This window comes from Paroedura picta, chromosome 10 (assembly GCF_049243985.1).
Source record: "Paroedura picta isolate Pp20150507F chromosome 10, Ppicta_v3.0, whole genome shotgun sequence".
NCBI lineage: Eukaryota > Metazoa > Chordata > Lepidosauria > Squamata > Gekkonidae > Paroedura > Paroedura picta.
This window is the reverse complement of record NC_135378.1, coordinates 63,638,201-63,662,511: the sequence shown is the minus strand read 5'-3', so window position 1 is coordinate 63,662,511 and position 24,311 is coordinate 63,638,201. Positions and strand designations below refer to the sequence as shown.

General features: G+C 42.0%; 1 protein-coding gene across 2 annotated transcripts; it reads left to right on the top strand.

The window, feature by feature from the left end:
* Nucleotides 1-1,795: 1,795 nt before the first annotated feature.
* On the top strand, nucleotides 1,796-23,750 carry METTL14 (methyltransferase 14, N6-adenosine-methyltransferase non-catalytic subunit). 2 transcript variants are annotated; one of them, XM_077300453.1, is made up of 11 exons: nucleotides 1,796-1,945; nucleotides 4,579-4,667; nucleotides 7,910-7,997; nucleotides 10,258-10,338; nucleotides 10,704-10,791; nucleotides 11,977-12,067; nucleotides 13,492-13,633; nucleotides 15,044-15,136; nucleotides 15,697-15,813; nucleotides 19,998-20,208; nucleotides 21,617-23,750. In XM_077300453.1, the coding sequence occupies exons 1-11, from the start codon at nucleotides 1,880-1,882 to the stop codon at nucleotides 21,919-21,921; spliced, it is 1,371 nt and encodes a 456-aa protein (XP_077156568.1). In that variant the 5' UTR covers nucleotides 1,796-1,879; the 3' UTR covers nucleotides 21,922-23,750. The 2 variants fall into 2 exon arrangements, with proteins under 2 accessions (XP_077156568.1, XP_077156569.1); XM_077300454.1 differs by lacking the exon at nucleotides 1,796-1,945 and adding an exon at nucleotides 2,283-2,429.
* Nucleotides 23,751-24,311: the final 561 nt, after the last annotated feature.

Sequence of the window (24,311 nt, the reverse complement as noted above, 5' to 3'; positions counted from 1 at the left end):
GACTAAATGCCTTGTTACTTCCCCCTCCCACTTAAAATTGTGCTTAGTAGGCATCTTTGTAGAATCCCACTTTGTCCACAAGAGCATTAGATAATATATGGAGCTGAAAGGTCAGTATTTCAGTAAGCATGATGGAGAAAGTTGAGTCATCATAGATGCATATATTCAACAACAGTTAATGCAAGAGTTTATAATTCAGTCCAGACATTCCCACTGAAATCATGGGGTCTTAAAATTTTTGACTTATGTACATTCAAACACATACAGTTAAAAGGAGGGGCATATGTATGTGTGCATGATAACAAAAGCTTTTGTACGGTTTAAAATAGACAAGGAGAAAAAGGGACAGAAAGAAAAAGTGGCAAGTAAGTTGATAGTGAAACACTTTGGATTCTGCAGTCTCTTCTTGGGGATCTGATGAGGTGCAGCAGACCTTCTGTTTGGCAGTGTGCCTCTTTGCTTCCATTTATGATATACTGGCATGTTTATAAATAAAGCACAATTACAAAACTGGCATACACCTCCAGTGTTCTGTTACCCAACAGGAACTAATGCCAGCAGCACTATCTCAGTGAATCCCTTGGTCCTTGGGAAAACAGGAATGAACGATAGAAGAGTTGTATTTTATACCCTACCCAAAGGAATCTCAGAGCAGCTGACAATTGCCTTCCCTTCCTCTCCCCACAACACAGACACCTTGTGAAGTGGGGCTGAGAGAACTCTGAAAACTGTGACTAGCCCAAGATCACTCACCCAGCTGGCTGGATGTGGAGAATCAAACCCAGTTTTCCAGATTGGAGGTCATTGTTCTTAACCATTATACCTTACCGGCTCTACATGATCGCAGAGAGACTTTATCATGGGGAATATGCCTTTAAAAGTTTGCAGACAGCTGTCTCTTTATGGCTGGTTGTATGATGATTTGGAGTGAGCCAAATGTGTTTTGAATTCAGGTATAGTTGAACCTTAATTACTTGTTAAGGCTTTCAATAACAGAGAAACAACGAATGGGAAGATTCGTACTTGAAAAATGCTGCTCACAAGCAAAGCCCTAAAATATGCAGTAGCAATAAATACAGCTTATCATACAGGATAGCCTTGGAGGGGTCTGGCCACATGATCAAAGCAGGACAAAGTTTATCCCCCTCCATCTTTTGCCTGCAGAAAAGTTGAAGAGGATACACCTCACTAGAAGCCATGCCTTGACCTGCTCCCTGTGCAGGTCAACCTTTAGATTTGTTTTCTGAGAATGAGAACTGTGGCACAAATACCTTGGTACGGGGAAAGAAATAATTAATTTTTCTGCTTTACTGGAGAATAAAAGGTCAGAAGGTGATGGGGTGGGGCAAATACTGCAAAAGGCCTGCTGTTGAGAGCAGCAAATCCTCCATCACCTGCTCCTTCACTGGGTTCTGCTCGCCACTCAGCTGCTAGGCATGCACACGGAAGCTCCTACCTCCAATAAAAAGGTTGTAAAGGTGCTCCTGGACTCTAAAACTGTTCCCCTGATTTTCAATCAGATATATGCCGCTGACAACCCAGAAGGTTTATCAGTCGCTCTTCAAGTTCTCCAAACAACTTAAAAATAGAAAAGAATTATTAATAACTATCTTGACTACTCTAAAGTTTGGATAAAGCTGTTTCATGTATGACAACTACTTCTAAAACGGTGTGGGTGGGTGTCCCCTTAACAAGAATGCCAGCACCACAACCGTGTGGAGTTCCGTTTTTTTCCCTTTCGGAGCCTTGTTCCGTGTTCCGTATTAGCGGGGGCGTACTGGCAATTACTTCAGCCGCTCGTACTGGCAAGAAGGCGGCCGGAAGTGACGCCTTTAACAGGCGCCGGCGCATCCTTAGCCCCCGAGTCCGTTCGTGGAGGATGAACAGCCGCTTGCAGGAGATTAGAGAGCGGCAGAAACTGCGCCGGCAGCTCCTGGCCCAGCAGGTACCTTTCCTTCGGCTGCCCGGCGGCCTCTTTAAGGGAGGGCTCTCCGTTCGAACGCGGCGGGGACGCGCGTGCGTGTTCTCACCTCCGGAGGGGAGGGGAGGGGAGGCGCTCCCTCCCTCCTGGGTTGGTGACGTCAGGCCCCTGTGGGCAGAGTGCGTGGGGGCCCCGGTGTGTGTGTGGGGTGGGGGTCGCCCTGTAGGTCAGAGAGGAGCAGCGGGCCCTGAGTCTTCCCCACTTTGGCCCTTGTTCACACGGGTCGGAGGATTAGATCAAGGGTAGTCAAACTGGGGCCCTCCAGATGTCCATGGACTACAATTCTCAGAAGCCCCTGCCAGCGAATGCTGGCAGGGGCTTCTGGGAATTGTAGTCCGTGGACATCTGGAGGGCCGCAGTTTGACTACCCCTGGATTAGATGGAAGAGTGGGCAGAACCGCTGCAGATGGGAATATTGAGAACTGCAAACGACCCAAAGTGGAAAAAGGTACCCCTCCCTCCTCCACTTCGCTTGTGTGTTTGGAGAGAGTGGCGTTTAACGTGTAGGAATATTCAGAAGGGGCGTCGTCTGAAGAGGGGCAGTGCGTTCCAGAATGTAGGGGTTCTGCCTCCTCCGTCTGTGAGCCCGGCTTAATCTTGCCAGATGAGGCCTCCTTGCCGAGGGAATGCACTTCTGTTAATGCCTCAGCAAATCCCCCTAAACTGAGCTCGAGAATGAGCCTTATAAGGCCCTTCTGATCAAATGGAGAGGTGGGTGGAGATCTGGACTAAGAATCACATCCATAGAACTTCCTCTGCCATGAAGAACCAGAGAGGGCTTTTTGGGCCGCTGCTTCTTAGGGCATCCAAGCATAGTGGGGTGAGGGAGACAGATTACCTGTAGCTACTTGGAGGAAGATAGATTAAGGTGGGTAGCCAGGTTTGTCTGAAGTGGTAGAACTGAGGATGAGTCCAGTGGCACCTTTAAGAGCTGTGCAGTTTACCATAAGGTATGAATAAAACTTTGTTGGTCTTAAAGGTGCCACTGGATTCAAACTTTGTTCTATATAGAGGATGGGCAGGGTATAAATATGGCTGTTTTCCCTGGTTGGCAGAGGTAAAATGTGATACAAATTTGTCATTGACACAGTTCAAAGATATGTGCTGAGCATGCAGAAGATTGGGTGTTAATAAATATGATTGAGGGTTTCTAGATGAATGTGTAAAAAGAAAAAAGAAGGCTTGGGAGCAGAATTCCGGAAAAAGGACAATTTCTTATGGTTATGGGATCACTCATTTCCTCCCATCCATCCAGTCTAATTTATATACCATCCCTCACAATGGCATCTTGGGGCAACTTATTTTCCCAGTGAAATCATCACATGTGGATTCTAGGGGTACAGAGTTGTTGGCTGCATTTATAAACTAAATTTCGTTTATATTTTTAAAGAAATTTTGTTTAGAATGCTCTTGAAAATTAGTACTTACAGGCATGTGAAAATGAAGTCCCTGTGAGCATTTCTCTGATTTCCTTATATGCTACAGTTTATGTAATCATAGAGTATATGATTGTGAATCTGTTGTAGGCAGAATAAGTGAATCTGTTGTAGGCTGGGGTCAGTATTTCCTTTGGCCCCACTGGGTTCAGTAGAATTTTCTTCTGATTAAACATGTCATAAAAGAGATGTTAGTCAATTTTCTAAACTGAGTACTGTACCTGTGTGTTAGTATACTTCATCAGCTGCGTAAAAGAAATTTAATGAGAAATTTTTGTTGTTGCAATGTCACCTTATCAGCGTATTGACTAGGTGGCCTTCGTGGATGAATTTTATCCTTTGTGGGGGGGGGGGTGATTACATCTCTCAATGCATATTAGAAACTTCAAAAGGAGCTCTGAGGAAGCAGGGCAATTTGGATTGGAGTTGAGAGCCAGCTTGATGTAGTTCTCTCAGTCCCACCTACCTCACAGGGTGTCTTGTGGGAAGAGGAAAGGAAGGTAATTGTAACCTGCTTTGACTCTCCTACAGGTAATGAAAAACAGGGTATAAAAATTGGCTCTTCTTATAGTGCAGGAACAGAGTACGTAAGCATTTCTACCACTTACACTTTCATGATAGAATCCCCCTTCCAGCAAACATGTGGTATCACAAACTCAGTACAACAAAAATACAATTAAAAAATCATTCAGGTAAACAAACAAAATCTAGGATTGGTTGGGATTCAGTGAGCGGTTCATCCAAGGGTCACTGGCTACCAGCCAAGGGCCTAAATAATGTGTGTGGTGTGCTTTAGAAACGAGGAATGACTTATGTAAATTTGGTGACTGCATTGTTGTTATGTGGGTTTTTTGGCTGAGATCAGTGGAACTCCTGAAACTGTTGTTTAAAGCCATCTTCTTGTTGGCAGGCATTGTAACAGCAATATTTCACTTTAGATACAGGAGTGTGTTATCCAAGGAAGGATGTAAATCCCCTTTAAGCTTTATGAAGGTTAGAGCCTCTTCTGAGGAGGGGTGGTTTATAAATCAGATAAATAAATGAAAACTTTAAGTAATTATAAATGGTGGAACTGTTGTGCTTTTTTTTTTTGCTTCTTTTGTTAACAATAATTATAACTGGCTGCATAATGTTCTTGTTTTCATTTTGTTTTCCCTTCAGTTGGGGGCTGAAAGTGCTGACAGCATCGGTGCAGTATTGAATAGCAAAGATGAGCAAAGAGAGATTGCTGAAACAAGAGAAACATGCAGGTTTGTACTGTTGGAGGGCTGTTAACGGTTCACATGCTAGAAGCATTTGAGGGGATGGAGGGAGAGAATGCTAACTGCTGCCTTTCAAAGGCTTTTGGCTCTTAGAAGCAGGAATCCGCTCTAAAATTATAAAGAAGCACAGAAACCAGTTTGCTAAAAACAAAGTAAGTGAATACTCTTCCCAGATCCCCTTCGTCATGGCTGGCTTAGATGAATGCTCTTATTAATTGCTGACTTAGATGAATGCTCTTCATAATTAAATGCCGCATGGTGCATACATCTTTTTTAAAAAGTTTCATTCATTTATTTTTAAAACATTTTTTACAAAGTAACCAAATCCAAGTTTTTACTTATTTATTTTCATACTAGAAAATTAAGCCCGCTGTATGATTAATACAGCGGGGCACTAGATGTGGAGGCCTCTGGCAAAGGGACAGTCCCTTTGCCAGCCCTGAAGCCTCCTGGCCCCGGGCAGCTGCGGTGCTTCGGGGCCGGAAAATGGACAGCCCCTCCGCGTCAGTGACGCGGCGGGGCTGTCCCTTTGCCGGCTCCAAAGCCTACTGGGCCCGGGTGGCTGCAGGACTGGCAAAGGGACAGCCCCGCAAAGTCTGCAACGCGGCGGGGCTGTCCCCTTGCTGTGGCCGAATCCTCCCCCCCCCCGCCGCCTCCACCAGTCTGCTGCGGCCTGGCACCCACCTGTTGTTGCTCCAGCCAGCCTGGTAATGGTGGCAGTGGGGGGAAGGCGTCGGGCATTGGGTCGGTGGGTCGGGAGGCACTTTACGCCTCTTGACTCGTCAGGCTGGGGCCAAGGGGCTTTGCGCCTGCTGATTGGGCCCTCTGCTTGTCAGTCCGGGGGGAAAGGGCCAGTCAGCGCCCTTCCCCATCCTGGACTAGGCCCACCCCACTATTTTATTTAGGCCCACTCTTTTATTTATACCGCTCCTGCTCAGCAGTTAAAGATGATCAATTCTAGCTCTGGTGCACGTTGTGCTGTCATCAGTAATTGGCCCATGAGGGTGAATCCGCTCTGACTCCAAATGTGGCCAGTGCTCCTGCCAGCAGTAAAATGGATTCTTTCATGGCCATAAAAAAACATGGAAACCAAAAACTGAAATGTAAAACAGTATTCCCATCCACATAGTATTTAGTGAATTGCTTTTAATTTTATTATTCTTTTATATTAATCATTTTAAAACTAAAAAACAAAAATTTCCAAGTAGTGCAGTACAGTCCCCCGACGAATTGCACCTGTCTCCCCTGAAGTCTGTAGGCTTAGAAGGTGGTAGTTCCACTGAGGAATGTAGGGTTATAAAATGGAAGGTCAAATTCATATTATTTAACATTAATATTCTTCAACATCCTCTTCTCCAAGGACTGTCTGTTAAACAGTCAGGGAGCCCATACTGTCATGGTTTCCCACCTGTTGCGTGCCCATATTAGCCTCTCATATTGATATGATAATGTCAGTAGTTAATTCTGCTGTAGTAATTGTCCTTGTGTTCCACCTGTCAGAGAGTGATGACTGACATTTGAGTCCTGTATCATTATTTCAAAAGCACCTTTTTGCAATACGACTCTCTTTATGCCCAAGTCAATCTGTATGGCTGTACAGGATGCCTCGCAATCCAGTTTTTTAATTAAGTGTTTTAAAATAAGACATAATGAATTATCATACAGAATACAGAGAGCCAGTTTGGTGTAGTGGTTAGGAGTGCGGACTTCTAATCTGGCATGCCGGGTTCGATTCTGCGCTCCCCCACATGCAACCAGCTGGGTGACCTTGGGCTCGCCACGGCACTGATAAACCTGTTCTGACCGGGCAGTGATATCAGGGCTCTCTCAGCCTCACCCACCCCACAGGGTGTCTGTTGTGGGGAGAGGAATGGGAAGGCGACTGTAAGCCGCTTTGAGCCTCCTTCGGGTAGGGAAAAGCGGCATATAAGAACCAACTCTTCTTCTTCTTCTTCAATATTAACTTCCTGAGGGTTTTTTTTGCTGTCAGTTTGCAGCCACCTTATTGCAACCCTGTAGGGTTCTCAAAGCAAGAGAAATTAAGAGGTGGTTTTCCATTGTCTGCCTCTGCATAGCAACCCTGGTATTCCTTAGCGGTCTCCCATCCAAATACTAACCAGGGCCAACCTTGCTTAGCTTCCGAGTTGGGATTGAGGTTGGGCTAGCCTGGACCATCAAGGGCAGATCATGTGAACGTTACTCAAGATATACGGCAGAAGTTAACATTATGCTTTGTATTATTTATTAACTTTTTAAATACTCTGCCTTTTCCCCTGGTCCAGACCCAAAGCAGCTTACATCATTTTCCTCACAACAACTCTGTGTAGTACATTAGGCCAACAGTGCATGGCTGGCCCAGGGTTACCCAGAAAGCTTCCATGATAAAGTAGGGATTTGAACTAAGGTTTGGCGTCCGAGGCAGCCATTCACATACCACTGGTATAGCTTGCTCTAGTGCAGTGGTCCCCAACCTTTTTATCACCGGGGACCACTCAACGCCTTTTACTGAGGCCCGGTGGGGGGGGTAGTTTACTCCTCTACTCTCAACCACTGCCCTAACGCTCTCTGATAACTATGGTAATGTTTAAACTTCCCTTCAAAATAAGATACAGACACGCCACAACAATGAACATAAGGAACATTTTATTTTCATGGAAATTTTAACTCATGACAATGACAAATCAATGGGAACTCTGAGCTTGTTTCTCTGCAACGAGATAGTCCCATGTGGGAGTGATGGGAGACAATGACACCCGAAGTGTGTGGTAAAGGGCTGGGGCGGGGGGGTAGAAGGCGTCCTTCGCGGCCCACCTCCAATTAGTCGACGGACCACATGTGGTCCACGGCCCACAGGTTGGGGATCGCTACTGTAGAGGACTCAACTGCATTTCCTACCTATGGATATTTGCAGTAGCTGAAAGGTATAAAAACAAATGAGGACAATTCAGTTAATAGAAGAGTCTCTGTCCTCCCGCAAACTTTTCCAGTTTCCTTCAGAATTTCAAGGTGACTTTGCATTTGGCAGCAGAAGAGAAAACATGTTCCAGCATACAGGTCTTTTAATAGACATTCTTCTCCAGTCATTTTTATTAAATTCAAGAGAAGATCATAAAAAGAGAGGAATCATGAAAATGAAGATGACTGACTTCATGGGAACTAAAGCAGAATCTTAAAGCTAATACCACATTTTCAGTCCTTATGCTTATGAAATGTTCTTTTTCCATCTCTAGGGCTGCTTATGATACATCTGCACCAAATGCCAAACGCAAATTTCCAGATGAGGGGGAAGCTGATGAAGAAGAAATAGAAGAATATAAGGTAAGCTGGTGGTAAAATACCTGTTTGCACAATAGATATTTGTGGCTGTGAGTTTTCCAATGATGAAATGCAAAGGTCTGAGTTGCTGTCTTTTCAGTGGCAGCTTTAATAATTAAAGCCATTGTCTTGGTCATGTCTGTTTTAATTCTAGGTGCAATGCATTTTTGAATACCTGCAACCATTTAAGTACCTTCCTTAAATCTTTTCCTTAATGGCTCTGGGACAAGACTTGACTGGTTTTCTAACAATATGAATGGGGGGAAATTATTTTGTAGCTGCATACTGAAACCTTTGCTGACGTTACAAGACGGGCTTGTCTTCTTGTAGGATGTTAGATTAGTTATGGCTGCTCCAAATATGACCTATAAATCCAAAAAGCAGTTTATGGATTTAAACAAGACTAAGTTCATGACTGCGCTTGCCTTTTCACCTGTCCTGCGCCAACCGGGATTGGCGGGATACAAAAATTAAATTGTTATTATCATCAAGGTATTTAAAAAATTGTGAGCACAAGCAACAGTTTCTGCCCATGCTGCTCTTGCACCTGTTGCAGTCCAGTTTCAGAGGCAAAATCATGTCTGTTTTAATTCTAGGTGCAATGCATTTTTTGAATACCTGCAACCATCTTGGGTTAAGAAGGCTTGTCCTTTCCTGCTTTAGTAAATGGTCAAACAGGAAAGGGGCCATGAACGGACACTATGGAGGGAGTTGATCCGATGGGATTTCAGAGAGATGTGTTGGGGCAGGTGCAATTTAATTAATAAATGATCTTGAGTGGGTGGGATGGGTGAGGAGGTGATGCTGTTGGGAATGGTGGAAACAAATGGATTGCAAAGAGATGCAAAAGGGACCTTTCCAAACCATGTGAGCGAGCAACAAAATGACGGCTGAAAATGAGTATAAGTACAAACTGATGTATATTGAAAAATAGAATCTTCATTTTACATATCTCCTGATGCATCCTAAACTCATAGTGACAGAGTTTTTTTTTAAAGAAAAGAACCATGTGGTTATGCTGGATAACTTGCTGAAAATATCTTCTCTGTGTGCGGCAGCAATTTCAAAAAGTCAAATTTCTTACCTTTTGTAAGAGATTGGGGATAAACTGCCATATAATAATCTTATAATAGAAGTGCATGGTAGGAGCCAGATTTGAAATGCTGTTCACAGTTCTGATTGTCATGTCTCAAAAAAGAGTGCTGAAGAGCTGTTAAAAATTGCAGGAAAGGGCAACTTTAAACCAACACGCCGTAATAGCTGTTTTAAAGCAGGTTTTAAAAATTATTATCATAAATGGGCTAAGCAGGATTGTTTCTCCGACTTCTTGATTTGTATGCCCTGGTAAGTATAAGCTCCAAATGAATTTCCTGTTGTGTAATGTTGGACCCCTGCTTTCCCTCAATCCCTTTCCTTTCCCATGACCTGCCATGTGGTTGGGGGATGGCAACACTCCCTTGCCTCTTGGAAACCTCCCCTAACCCAGAAGGCTCAGTTGACCTGGGATGAAGCAGAGCAAAGATAAGGAGGTGGTGATAAATACCTGACCTGTTGATTTAGAAGACTGCATGGCTTCTTCCAGCTGCTGCTTGATAGACTCTCAGTGGAGTCGCTTGCCTCCCTTTCATGCTCTCGTCTTGCCCACGGCAAACGATATCAGGGAGTTGTTGTAGGAAGGGGCTAGTTTGAGTGCATGAGAGCAAGCGTATTAGCTCCTAAGAGTATGAACTGCCTGCCTTCTGACTCTGCCTACTGTGGGATGTTCCCAGGTTCTGAGCACTCAGGTTATCCTCCGCAACCATACTGCAAGGATTTTGTGACTTCCCCATCCCAGTGGCTTGCCGTGTACTTGAAGAACCATTATTAAGCATGAAGAGTGCTTAGCTAACCTAATGATTTTTGCTAATGCTGTTTCCCTTGACACACACGCAGAGTCCAGAAGATACGAGATGCAATATGCTTGACGGGATGTATTAAACGGGCATTTCTTTTAAACTTATGAGCGTTGTTTCAAAGTACCTTATTTAATGTAGCGTACTTGGTAATATGATTCAGTAATGATAGAGAAGGGGGGCTTTCTGGCACCATCTGGGTCGTTCCCCCCCTTCTTTCCCAAACTGGCAGTGGAACCACTCATGATCTGCTGTTGCAGGAGGCTCATGTCCATAGACAGCCCTCTTCTTCCTTCATTAAGAAGCGGAATGATAATGAGAAGAGAAACGTCCTGTCTCTACATGCGTATAAAATATGCTTTATTCCAAAGGATGAAGTAGAGTTGCAGCAAGAGGAAGAAAACCTGCCCTACGAAGAAGAAATTTACAAGGATTCCAGCACATTTCTTAAGGTAACCCATTCCTCTACATTTGTGCTGTTGTTAGACTCTCCGACCTTATGTCACTTTTGCTCCTTAAAAATGATTGCTGATCCTGTCCTAAGTCACAGTTTGTTTCATTATAGGTAATAGAAATATTTCTAATATTAGAGCTATATATCATTTGTTGCAGCAGGGGATGAATTGAATGCTCTGCGCATTATAGTATCCATCTTTTAACTATACAGCATATATTAGATGAGGTTTGAAGACGATCTAGCTAAGAAGTTAAGAACCTTTGAGTGGTGTTGATACACAATCAGGAATGTGAAGGAGGGAGACGTTAATCTGTGCCTCATGCTGCCAGTATTTATTCTTGGGTATTTCCCTTCCTCTAGGGGACTCAGAGTTTAAATCCTCACAATGATTACTGTCAGCACTTCGTGGACACTGGACACAGACCACAGAACTTTATCAGAGATGTGGGTATGTCAGAGCGACAAAAGCACATCACGTGACCTCTCTTCATGGTGCCTTGTTGGAGTTGCAGGTTTGATTATTGTCCAGAGGAAAGCTGTATCAGTCTAGCATCCCCCAGTTGTTTAGCAAACAGGGTAGTGGTTCGTCAAACAGTGTTAGGTAATTACCGTGTCAGATTTCTGATATATCTATCATGCCATAATTCAGCCTTTGCAAAAACACCATAAATATTGGCGACTGCCTTCTGTATCAAACAATTAAAAAATGTAATGCTTTTCATCAAATTATGTAACATGTAGTTCATTCTGGGTAGAGTTTTAGATTCGAATCTTAGAATTCCCTTTAAAAATGGCTCCCTATCACCAAAATTAGATTTTGGACATTCTTTTACCTAGTAAACTGGTGTGTATTCAGTTAAGTATCTGTGAAGGGGTCTTAAAAACACACCCTTGCAGAATATTCTGTATATGTTTTGTTGAAAATTCATATCATGGTCCTGGATTGTTTTTAAAAAAGATTATCCTGTTAGCTCTGTTTGGAAATAGACAAAAATACTTGCAGCTTGGTCTCTCAGATATTTAAAAAATTGTTCATGGCATTTTTAACATGTGCAGTAGTTAAATGCAGACCCAAATAATGCAGTCATGCCAAAAGCAATTTGCATTCTTTTAAAGTTGTGTGGACATGCATACAAATATCTTAAGCTAACCCTCCCCCCCAAAAAATATTTTACATTAATTTTGAAAGTTTTATTTTATCTCCAAACTTTGGTGCCTTACAGAATAATGTTAATGCATAGGAATATCTTAAATGATTTAGGAAAGAATCCTTTTGTGCTTTATTTTAATCTTACATCGATGTCATAGTTCTGGAAGATGCTTGGGCACTTTAACAACTGGCTTTGAAAGAAATGGATAGAGCATTGAATGGCAAAATTTTGCCCTTGTGTTCAGTTGCAATGAAAAGGACTACATTTGATTAGAGTACACTTAGAATGATAGAATCATAGAGCTGGAAGGGGCCATCCAGGCCACCTAGTCCAACCACCTGCTCAATGCAGGATCAGCCTAAAGCATCCAGGATAAGTATCTGTCCAGCCGCTGCTTAAAGTCCACCATATACTTTCCCCCATCTCTAGTTATTGATGATAATTTTATTCTGCAGAATAACATTGACATGTTTTACTTTCAGGCTTAGCGGACAGGTTTGAAGAATATCCAAAACTCAGGGAGCTTATCAGGCTGAAGGATGAGCTAATATCTAAATCTAACACTCCCCCAATGTAAGTACATTTAATGGGCTTGAATTCTTTTCTCTGGGGCAGCTTAACCTTAATTGTCTGCTGACTAAGAACCTTTCAGCACCTGTTTAAGATTTGCATGTTCTATTTTGGGGTTGTGTTTATAAACTGAACAATGTACACTTCTAAAGAATGTATCCACATTGTTTGGGGTACTTGAGTTGCACCTGTCTAAGCCCACGGAAGTCAGTGAGTTTAGAGGGATGTAATTCTGTTTAGGATTGCACCGTGGATGGCTTTATTATGTGTGATGCAGAGGCTAGAGTGTTGGACCAGAAGCTGAGAGATCCAGGTTCAGATCCCTGCTCTGCCACAAAAGCTTCCTGATGACTGTGAGCCAAACACACACACTCAGCCTAGCTTGCCTCGCAGGGATGTGGTGAAGATAACCAGTAGGCTTGGTAGTGATTTTTCTCTTGTCTAATGTTCTAGGTTAACCATCTGTAAGAATAAAGCTTGCCTATTTAACAGAGCAGGCAGTGGTTCTGACTCCTCCATGTGCGACCTTGGCCCATCACTCAGGTTCACACACATGCACAGTGGAAGGGATGCAGTATTTGAAGATCTCTGCTCTTTGTACTTGCTCAGAGGCAGCCTTTACTTTTACCAAGACATGTAGGAGTCTGGATTTAATTTGGGGTTTTAACTGAATTTAACTTGGGGTGGTGGCATGAAGTAGAGGAACATGTTTACATGGACACAAACTAATGACAGGGCTTACTTTCAGGAAAGTGTCTTTAGGATTGCAGTCTAGATCATGGGAAAATACATCAAAGGAAATTTTGGACTAAAGCAGGACGAATCCATGTCTTTTCTCCTAATTAACTCCACCTGATTTTTCTCCCTTTATTCTTTTTCTTATTATCAAGTTTCAGGTTACAGAATCTTAGGGCAGAGCTTGTTTTTTTTTTTTTTTGTAATTTGTGATGTGATGGTGCTGAATGCATAAACAATATCCATAATAATGGGAAATGGAATTTTAAACATTATTTAAACCATGTTGATATTCCGACATACTGCCTCCAAATCAGTGTTTTGTTCTTTAAAAAATTGTCATCTTTAATGGAAGACAGATTTGCTTTAAGATTTCTGTGCATTGCAGATGACAGTTCTTAAGGCTGTTTTGCAGAATGGGAGTGTCTCACCCTAAGTAAGAATATCATGGGTTGACTCCAGGGACTCCTTTTATTTTTTGATGTGCACTTTTGGATCTTGAACATTTTGGTCGGTACTGTCACTGAACAACACCTTCAGATAGAGAAAATATTGCTGTCTGTGTAAATGAAAATAACATGAACTCAGTGTGTAAAATTGTATCACTTAGTGGAATGCTGAAAAGCTCTCAGCATAGTTAGTACAAACCATATTAACTAATCCAAGCAATTGTTACCCATTTGTATAAATAGGTATTTACAAGCTGACCTGGAGGCTTTTGATGTCCGTGAGCTAAAGTCCAAGTTTGATGTGATTCTTTTGGAACCACCACTAGAAGAGTACTACAGGGAGACTGGCATCACTGCGAATGAGAAGTGCTGGACTTGGGATGAGGTGAGTTGCCTGGGGGAAAAGCTGGCATTAAAGCTGACCTAATGCTTATGGTCAGTCTCTTTTAGGTTCACAAGTTCTTTTGTGCAGTCTTACTTTACAACATCAGACTCCCCTTAAGCACCCCATCCTGTAGTTGCATGAAATTGTTTTATTTTACAGTGCTTTATGTCCCGGCAGACTCTCCTTGCATTCTATAACTGAGGTCACTTCCTGTCTCACCACTATTATCTTTAAATAAGCAACAACAAACAAAAAAACACTGTGATAGTGTCATTTTCTGTTACATAACCCAGCCTTAAAAAAAAAAACTTCCTACAATTCTGAAGCTACCGGAACACGAGAGGGATGGCATTGTGCTAGTGTTAAGCAAAGTCGAAGAAAATTGGTGGAAAAGTATAAGTGTTTATTTTGTATTCTTTAAAGTTAGTAGTCAGATGGTAGGAACGATTGTTGGCTAGAGTCAAATAGCATACCTTTCCAAGTGTCCGGGGGCAGTCCCTTTACCCCTTAACTTACTGGAAATCCAGGACACGGAACAGTCAATGCTGGGAAGAAGGCCAGGAGAGCAGACAAATTAGGCCCTGCCTAAGTGTGATGATAAGAGGCCTGCGGGGACACTGGGCCTGGCATCAACCCAACTTAGTTGGTGGGGAGAATCCCCAGATGGAAGGGCCCAAAACAGGCCGGCATAATAAAGGTTGCACCTGACTGTGGTCCCTGGTCTTCCTCTTGTTTCTAAATGTTAGAAGAAGCAAGAATTTGCTTCCATTTATTCACATCTGTAGTTAATTATTCTTGGGGGGTGTCCCACTAGAAAGGGCAATGTTTTTTTCTTTTCATTTTTCATTTTTATTTTGTGCCTCTTTCATCATTTCAATGCTTTCTTAGCTGTCAGAAATCAAAGATGAGCATTATTTAAGAATGATTATCTTTTAGTTTCAGTCATGAGCAGTTTCTGAGAATGAATACACATTGATGGTTTGTGAGTGGTATCGTTCTAATAGATTTTTTCAATGATTGGAATAGCACGCACTGTTTGTGCATATTTCTTTGGAAGTTTATACATTTACTCCTGTGTAATCCTTTGACACCAATGAAAATCACAAGGGATATGTTTATAATCCAGCCTTGTACAGACCAAACAGTCTAATCTGAAATATTTTTGCCTACTGTTGCCTTGCCTACTGTTAAGGCAAGGTTAGCTCAATAGACAGAGACTTTGTAATAATATTCCTCTAACTGAAGGACACATTTGTCGAAGAGTTGAGAACAAGACACATTCTGGAAAGAAATTGCATGTCGGTAAATTCGCAGGGGCACAGGATGAACATGGCCATCTGTAATCCTGTTTCATATTTAAACAAAGCATTCTTCTTAAAATACTGCCATTTGTGTGTTGGTTGCCTGCAGATCATGAAGCTAGACATTGAAGAAATCGCTTCCCTGCGATCCTTTGTCTTTCTCTGGTGTGGTTCTGGCGAAGGTCTGGATCTTGGCAGAATGGTAAGATAATAAAATAAAGGGAGTTATGTCAGAATATTCCAAATGTCACAGTTTTCAGCCTTTTATGATTTGAATGCAAATCTTTTTAGTGTTGCTGTAGCCAGTGGATTTAGGCAGAGATGAAATGAATCAAGTTCTGGAAAATCGGTATGTTATAGATAACCCATTTCTTAAGAATTCCTCCGAAAAATCTGCTTGCAATTTGCTGTATTTCTGTTGAAAGTCACAGACACTGATAATGGCATTGTAAAGGTGCAGGAAACCCTTCTGTGTAGTTCTGATGCATCTGTGCTGCAATAGCACGCACATTAAAAGCTTTACTGTTTAGTCTGCCTGTTTGACATTGTGTCATCTCTAGGAGATATCACAGTGGGGATTTGTTTTATCAGTGTCTCTTGAGCTCTTAAACCAGCTAGAAAATTTTGCATTTGTTCAATTTTCCTCTACGGAATTCACGGTTGAGAGCTTTTTAGGGATGGCAGGACTCATTGTTCCTGTGCTTGGATATATTTTAGAACACTCGTACCTTATTTTGTTGCTGTTGCGTTGAAATCTTTCAGTGCTTGCGCAAATGGGGCTATAGGAGATGTGAAGATATCTGTTGGATTAAAACCAATAAAAACAATCCTGGGAAGACCAAGACTCTAGACCCAAAGGCTGTCTTTCAACGAACAAAGGTACATCGTGGACTGAATTTCTTTTTTCATTATCTCACTTGATCTAAACAAACACCAGATGCTTTGTAGCTATTGGTAGTTGTTTCAGACGGAAAAAAAAACAGTTGCAGGGTAATTGACTTCTGCTTGCTTCCTTCAAAGATTCGTTTATGTGATAATGGTTTTAGAAAATGGGTAACTAATTTTTACCAGTTGTGGATTTTTTTGCTCCAATTAAATATTTAAATCTCTTTCCCTTCAACTAAGGACTTCATGAAGCTCTTTGGGGGAACATATGAATGCTCTTATTCACTCATTCGTATTGAAATGCAGATCAGAGAAGTTAAAGTGTCATGGAAATACTATACCCTTCCTTCACCCTTCAGGCAGAGAAAGGAGAAGGGGTAGAATGCCTTGTATAGTTTTCTTTCTGCCAACCTGTTGCTATAGTTGGGGGGTTCAATGTGATTGACTTTCATTTGGTCAACTAAATTGACCCTCTCTGTTGAAATGTAAATAGCACATCTTGCTATCAGGACTGCTTCAAATATGCTCTTCTGGTTTCCCCTGCCCCCAAGGGATTGAGATCCACCTTCTATGCTGACAAAGATGCACTTCCCGTTAGCTGCGGCGGTTGCCTAGAAACAGTTCTGCTCCTAACTAGGGTAATTGTTTCAGAGAAGAGCAGGTTTTTGAGAGCTATAACTGGGAATTTGTGGCAAGTGAGGTTGGAGAGAGAATGTACCATAGAGCTCTTGTCCTTGGAAAAAGCCCTTAGTATTGCTTGGACTAGTGATGTCAGAAAGGGTGGATTTAGGGCCTAGTTACACTTAATGTGGCAAATGCCACTAGATTTTTATTAACAGTTGTCCTAATGATGGTAGACTCAAGCATGCCGTTGCTCAACAAATGTTTAACAGTCCTTTTTAATATTTGGACAGCCCCACTGTACAAATGGACTCCCGGGAATGTTAGAGGACAGGAAGGCCTTGGAGGATCATTGTCCATGGGGCTGCGATGGGTCGGACACGATTTTGCACTTAACAACAACAGCACCACTGACCTACCTAGAGCTGGAGTCAGTCGCGATTCCCCAACAGCAGTTGAGCAAGGGAGGAGGGACTGTCATTGCCATAGATTTCCCCCTTTCCAGCTGCAGCTCACCATGCTACTTTATGACAAGTCACCTGATCCTGAGTGTGTGTGTATGGGTTGGTGAACGCAGGATGAGTCAGGGGGTTGTAGCAGTAAGCATCAAGTGGATATAATCCACTAGTGGTTCTCTGTACTTTGTGCATATAGAACTAAGAAAGAAGAATCTGTACTGCAATGAGTTTGCAGATCTTTAAAGAGAATGCAATAAGATACTTTGGACAACAAGGAAGAGAAATGATTGGACAAATTTGTTAGCATATTAAGGATCACTTATTTAGGTGTTGACAAAAATTCTAGAAACTTATGTTGACCCATCTGTAGTTTACTTGTATGCCACTTTTAGTGATTGAGCGGTTTTTAGTTGCCCAACTATAGCAACAGGTTGGCAGAAAGAAAAATCACTAATTTTAGTGATTGAGCGGTTCATAGCATATATTAAGGTTGGTGACTGATTTAGTAGTCTTCAGTGCTGTCTCAGTTTTTTTGACTATAGAAACTCTAGTACTGATTAGCCCAAGGCGTTATTTTTTTTTAAACCTTGGCACCTTTTACCAGAGGAAACTACATCAAAGAGAAGAACCAGCTTGATGTAGTGGTTAAGAACAATGGCTTCTACTCTGGCAATCTGGGTTCGATTCCTCACTTCTCCACATGTAGCCAGCTGAGTGACATTGAGCACATCACAGTTGGGATAGTGCTGTTCTTACAGAGCAGTCCTATCAGAGCTCTCTCAGCCTCACCTACCTCACAAGGTGTCTGTTGTGGGGAGAGGAAGGTGATTGTAATCCGCTTTGAGACTCCTTTGGGTAATGAAAAGCAGGGTCTGATAACCAATTCTTCTTCTTTTCCTGGAGCAATGTACTGTTCTGCTGGTGAAGAAAGTGAGAGGTCCTTTGGGAGGTCCTTTGACCACCAAAAAAGACTGTTCTGGGACCTGCATGCAAAAAGCTGTGTGGGATGGAGTCTCTAGCAAAGAGGATAATTGAACAAGGTGGAGTGAAAAAACTGGTTGGATCCAACCCCATATCCAGAGGTCATTTTTCTTCAGTGGGTTTTTCATTTATGAAACTCCTGTGAGAAATCTGGAAATGATTATTCATTCTTGTCTGCCGTTTTGCGGAAACCATCTGGTGACTTCAGTAAATCAGCATTTTATGATCCAGGGAAAATTGCCCATTTGGGTGTCGTACTTTCAACAGCAGATTAATCCCTATACAACCACAAGTAATTTTACATCAATTATATAGACTTCCTTTGTGCATGGCACTTAGCCACTAGCAGTCATCCTTAATTTTGGAAAAGAAAAGGCTGCTGAAGTGTCAGTTCACCTGGACTGCCCTTATGGGTTATCTGCTAAGCAAGTTAGCAGGGATTCCACAGCATAATGCAATGAACATTTACAATGAAAAACCTGTATAAAATCCCAGGATAGGTGGTGCTAAGATGGATGTGAATAGCATAAACGATAGGGTATGTTTTTAGAAAAAGTTGGGCTAGCTGTACTTATGACTTGGCTAAGCTGCTTCACATCTAGTCTTGTGGAAAGAGGGGGCAGATGGTGAATGAATTGGGGTCAACTAGAGGAGAAGATGAAAAACAGAATTTTAGTATAAAAACAAGGGTACACATGTTTAAAATCATCTGATTCATGCCTCTAAACATAGGTTAAAAAGAATAACGTGTTTCTGAACTGCAATTTTTTTTTAACCTGGAAAGGATTTTTAGTAGCAGGTTTCCTTGTCTTTTATTTTTTATAATTTTGGAAAACTTTAACTTTGAGCAGACCTTTCCTGGGTAACTTCTATTTAAAAGAAATTCTGATTTAGAAGCACTTTCTGGAAATATATGTTCTGCCATGAGTAGAATTTTCAAAGTTCTACTGCCTGTTTTAGCCTTTTTTTAAAAAGTTCTATATAGCTGTAGAACTGTTCTTGTAAGTGAAGGCTGCTAAGTGATGACCTGAACCTCCAAAAGAAGCAATTCACCGCTCTCTGTGGCACATTTTTACACATCACCGGGAACGTTATAAAGTACTCCACCGTGTGAAGGACCAGGCTTTCTCATTACTTCTTATGTCTTGTCTTTTTATTAGAGTGGTCAAATGACATTTCCTTTCTGGAAGCAAGGGAGAAATTCAAGGCTTTTCCAGAGATGTGATTTTGGAGAATCACATTTCATTTCTCCCTTTCCCCAAGTTTGTTTTCTGTCCAACTTGGTTAATCTTGGGGGAGTAGGCAACTCTTTAAATCCTTAGAAATTTCTCTGCATATACCATTTTATAGTGTTATTCTGTACTAGAACTTGTGCAGTCCACAGTATAGATCAGGGTGACCAAACATGCTGACAGGGGCTCATGGTAATTGTAGTCCATGGGCATCTGAAGAGCCACAGTTTGGCCACCTCTGCTGTAGATCATAACTGCATGATAATCCTACATTTTCACTGAAGGCTGAAATCATAGTGGCTTTTAACTCAGAGAGGCTTTCTGAAAAATTATGGACTCCGTCTTCATTGCAAGTCACATTACAAGTGTGGCTTTCCACTCCACAGCAGATATGGGTTCTCAGGATGCGACAGCATTGGAGCTGCCATTTAAAGCCTGAATAGTAGGTCGTTTGAAATACAGACAACTAAAACTGATTCAGTTCACTCATGAGTCTAGTGTTTGCCCTTAGAACTAATTGGGTTGAAAGAGTCCATACAAAACACCTTCTCAGAGGGTAACAAGTTAAGTCTCGTTATCTTTCTACCTTCCTTGCATTTTAGACTTCCCAGAGAGCCAGCTTGGTGTGATGGTTAAGAGCAGGTGCCTCTAATCTGGAGAACCATGTATGATTCCCCACTCCTCCACAGCTGGGTGACCTTGGGCCTGTCACAGTTCTCTCAGAACTCTCTCAGCCTCACCTACCTCAGCCTCATAGGATCATGTGTTACTGTGCTTTTTCTTTTCTTATGTTGATGTGTGTGATCTGTGATGGGGCTTGGCATTTTTTAATCTTAGAAATTTGTCTCATTTTTTTTCACCATGTGCTCTTCCCCCCCCCCCCCAGGAACACTGCCTGATGGGCATTAAAGGAACTGTCCGCCGCAGTACCGATGGAGACTTTATCCATGCTAATGTTGACATTGATTTAATCATCACAGAAGAACCTGAAATTGGCAACATAGAGAAACCCGTTGAGATATTTCACATTATTGAACATTTTTGTCTCGGAAGAAGACGCCTTCATCTTTTTGGCCGGGATAGTACAATCCGACCAGGTTAGCCTTCTGTAGTTTAATCAATTTGCTTAAAGTCCTTGTACAAGAAGAAGAAGAGTTGGTTCTTATATGCTGTTTTTCTCTGCCAGGAGTCTCAAAGGGGCTTACAGTTGCCTTCCCTTTCCTCGCCCCACAACAGACCCCCTGTGAGGTAGGTGAGGCTGAGAGCCCTGATATTACTGCTCAATCAGAACAGCTTTATCAGTGCTGTGGCGAGCCCAAGGTCACCTAGCTAGTTGCATGTGGACGAGGAACAGAGAATCAAACCCGGCTCACCAGATTAGAAGTCCGTGCTCCTAACCACAACACCAAGAGAGAGTCGTAAGAAAGAATAGTAAGCTCCTGATGTTCCTAGTGCAGACATGGTGTCAAATTATCCTGGTTCATTTGTCCTCTCCACAGAACTGATGATCTAACATTGCAGGAAAGCTCAGACATTCTACTCAACAGGTGTTCAAATTCTGCCTTGTAGCACCTTATCGAATTCCTCATTTTGTAGTAGGACTTTTTTTTTACTTCTGAAAGATCTATAATGCTTCTATCATATTGCTTACACTTTTTAAAGTTTTCTTTGAACAACGGAACATGTCCTGGACACGGTAATATCTTGGTGTCTTTACAGCTACTTTGGGAACCAAAATCATGGGTCATACCTAGTTCATGGTGCTAAATGGCCAGAAATCAATTCTGATCAGCTTGCATATTCTAGAAAGTTATCTAAATGAATGTGGCATAGGTCAGTGGTTGATTGTAACTAAATTAAAAACAGGTTTCTTCCAAAATCTGTAACCATTGAGTTCTTGAAAGAAGTAGAAATGACAAAGTCTCCAAGAATTGTTGTTTTCAGAAAGGCAAGATAATTTCATATTGTTTATCTCAACCAGCTGCGTAACCTCTGGCAGTAAGGGACCTTGGAGCAGAGTTCCTCTGATGACCTGAAAGCGTTAAGGGACCTATGGGGGAAGTGTTCAGGCCCTTTTGTCAAATTGTACTGTGTAAAGCAGGGGTAGTCAAACTGCGGTCCTCCAGATGTCCATGGACTACAATTCCCAGGAGCCCCCTGCCAGCGAATGCTGGCAGGGGGCTCCTGGGAATTGTAGTCCATGGACATCTGGAGGGCCGCAGTTTGACTACCCCTGGTGTAAAGGATCAAGCTCAAAACTAGCCCTGTGCACCGAATTCAACAGAAAGTCAACTTGTTTGAGTGCCAGAGTTATGTGTTTGTCCCTGGTTAGTTCCTGTTATCATCCTAGTGTCTGGTATTGCACCAGCTGAAATTTCCAAATGGCTTACAAAGGCAGCCCCTGGGCAGAGTGCTTTGCAGTAGCCCCGTGCAGAAGTTACCAAGGCAGGTAACCTTGTGTGTATCTCTCACTTGCTTTCTCTCTGCTGCTTTTTTCCTCCTTAGGCTGGCTAACCGTGGGACCCACACTCACAAACAGCAACTTCAATGCAGAAACATATACATCTTATTTCACAGCTCCAAATTCTCACCTAACTGGCTGTACAGAAGAGATTGAGAGACTTAGACCTAAATCTCCACCACCAAAAGACCGAGGAGGTGGAGCACCAAGAGGTGGAGGAAGAGGTGGAACTTCAGCTGGCCGAGGAGAAAGGGGCAGAGAGAGAAATCGAACTAATTTCCGAGGGGAAAGAGGTGGATTCCGGGGAGGAAGGGGAGGCACACACCGTGGGGGCTTTCCTCCTCGTTGAAAGTATTCAAGTATCTTCATCTGGTCCTAATTCCATTACTTCTACTCGAGGAGGGTGTGTGTGTATCTTTATTTCTGCTCAGGTTGTACTTCTTGGTGACTCAGTCCAGATGTTTATGATTAAACAGGTTTCATGCATGGTAAAAGCCAGCCCATTTTTTCCTTGAAAAGCAACATCCATCACTTGATGAATAAGGCAGAGATTTGTATCAGATTTAGTTCAGAAATCTTGAGGTCAAAGATTGTTTTATAGTTCAATCTGGTCTGGTTCCTGTCACCCCTCAATTATTACCATTGTCCCTCAGTTTTGACTAATATTTACCACCTGCTTTCTGTAGGAACTATTCTTTCCTGACAAAAAATATATAATTTTGTTTCCCATTACAGTAGTAAACAATAGTAATTAATAATGGGATAATGACATTCCAGTTGGCATTTAATACTCTCAGCACTCAGGTTTAATTTTGTACCCCTCAAATATGTTGATTTTCTTTTGTCTTTGTGACTTTGAAGCTGATTTGAAGCTGATTGCAATGACTCTCAATCTTCATGGATCTGATTTTAACTATGCTTGATAAATTTTATTTTTGAGGGGTGTCCTTATTTAAATTCACAGTGATTAACCTCCATAACAGAGTCAGTATTGAGCACTTTCTGCCTTAAAGTGGTTGACATTCTAGCCCTGTGGCATGAACGTAACAGTTACCTTTCCAAAACTGTTGGGTTTGGCTTTGCATTGTTTATATGACACGGATTATATTGGATAGTGAGAGAAAATGAGTTATGTTTTCCTTTTTTATATACTGTAGAACCTTTCCACTTTTGATACTATGTATGGTTAAGCTGAGATACTTGAAACCCTGATATGCTTAAAGGGTGGTATCTTACTTGCACACCTATATAATAAGAGCAAATTTTGTTTTTAACCAATTCTTAATAATAATAGAAAGTCCTCCTTTCCCCTTGAGATATGTAGGACTTCGTTTTAGAAATAGCTGCTTTATCACAAAGCCTTTCCAGTAGTATTCTTTGGGAAGAGTTTGTTTTGTATGAATAGAAAAGATTTCTACAGAGGCTAGCCCACATCTTCTGAATGGTTTTGTGTCACCTGCAGGATCCATCTAAATGTCTGTTTACATCTGATTTCACTTAAAAGCACCTTGCTTTTAAAGCTTGGCCACATGTTAGAAAATGAGTGTTTTAGTTTCACAAGGCTGGTGGCCAGTGGGATTCTAGCACAAGAGCCCACTGAATAATCCCATTCTGCTGGATGCTACAATTTTTCCACTGGCGCAAGATGGGTGAGGGCTGATCACATTTGATGCCCTGCTTCATTGTGGCCCCAGTCCTGTTGTGGTTTGTTGTCCAGGAGTGTCCCTTGAGCCCTAGCATAACCTTTGTGTGTGTAATGAGGCCTTTTCTTACACTAGTGGAAAAGTCAGTAGGATCCAATATAATAGCAGAATAGGATGATTCAGTCTGCCATTAGAAAGTAGCACGCCAGAACTAGAATTCCGATTAGGTTTGGTAAGATGACTTTGAATAGGCAATAGGAATTGTTGTTTTTGTAGTATTCTCGAGCTAGTAACTGGGAAGTAAGATGCCACAATAGGAAGAAAATATATTTCTTGATCTGCATGTCATTTCAAATAGTAACATGCTTTAACAACTATATCCTGGAAGTCTTCCAGGTGTAAAAGTACATTTGAGAACAAGTCATAACACAGGGTTCCTGGGACAGAACAAACTGGTTAATGAAATGTTGGTAGAAGACTGCTGAAATTGCTTACATGAAATCTGAATACACATTTCAACATTTACAGACCAAAATAGTCTCTGCTGTCTCATTCACTTTACCAACCTGGCATTAAATTGTTTTCTGTGTTCTAAAAGTTGTTTGGGGGTTTCTTTCACCTGTAGGAAAATTATGCCAGATGAATTTTAAGACCTCACATACAGAAATAAAATAACAGCAATGTTTATCATTGGCACAAACAAGATGACTTTATAAGGAAACTGTGTGTATATGTGCACTCAGTTTTTTTGTAGAATATTAGAAGAAGAAGAGTTGATTCTTATATGCTGCTTTCCCCTACCCGAACGAGGCTCAAAGCGGCTTACAGTCACCTTCCCTTTCCTCTCCCCACAACAGACACCCTGTGAGGTGGGTGAGGCTGAGAGGGCCCTGATATCACTGCTTGGTCAGAACAATTTTATCAGTGCCATGGCGAGCCCAAGGTCACCCAGCTGGTTGCATGTGAGGGAGTGCAGAATCGAACCTGGCATGCCAGATTAGAAGTCCGCACTCCTAACCACTACACCAAACTGGCTCTCAATATATGTGCATTCAGATATCGGGAGAGTATTCCATGATGGCATTTATTTATTATG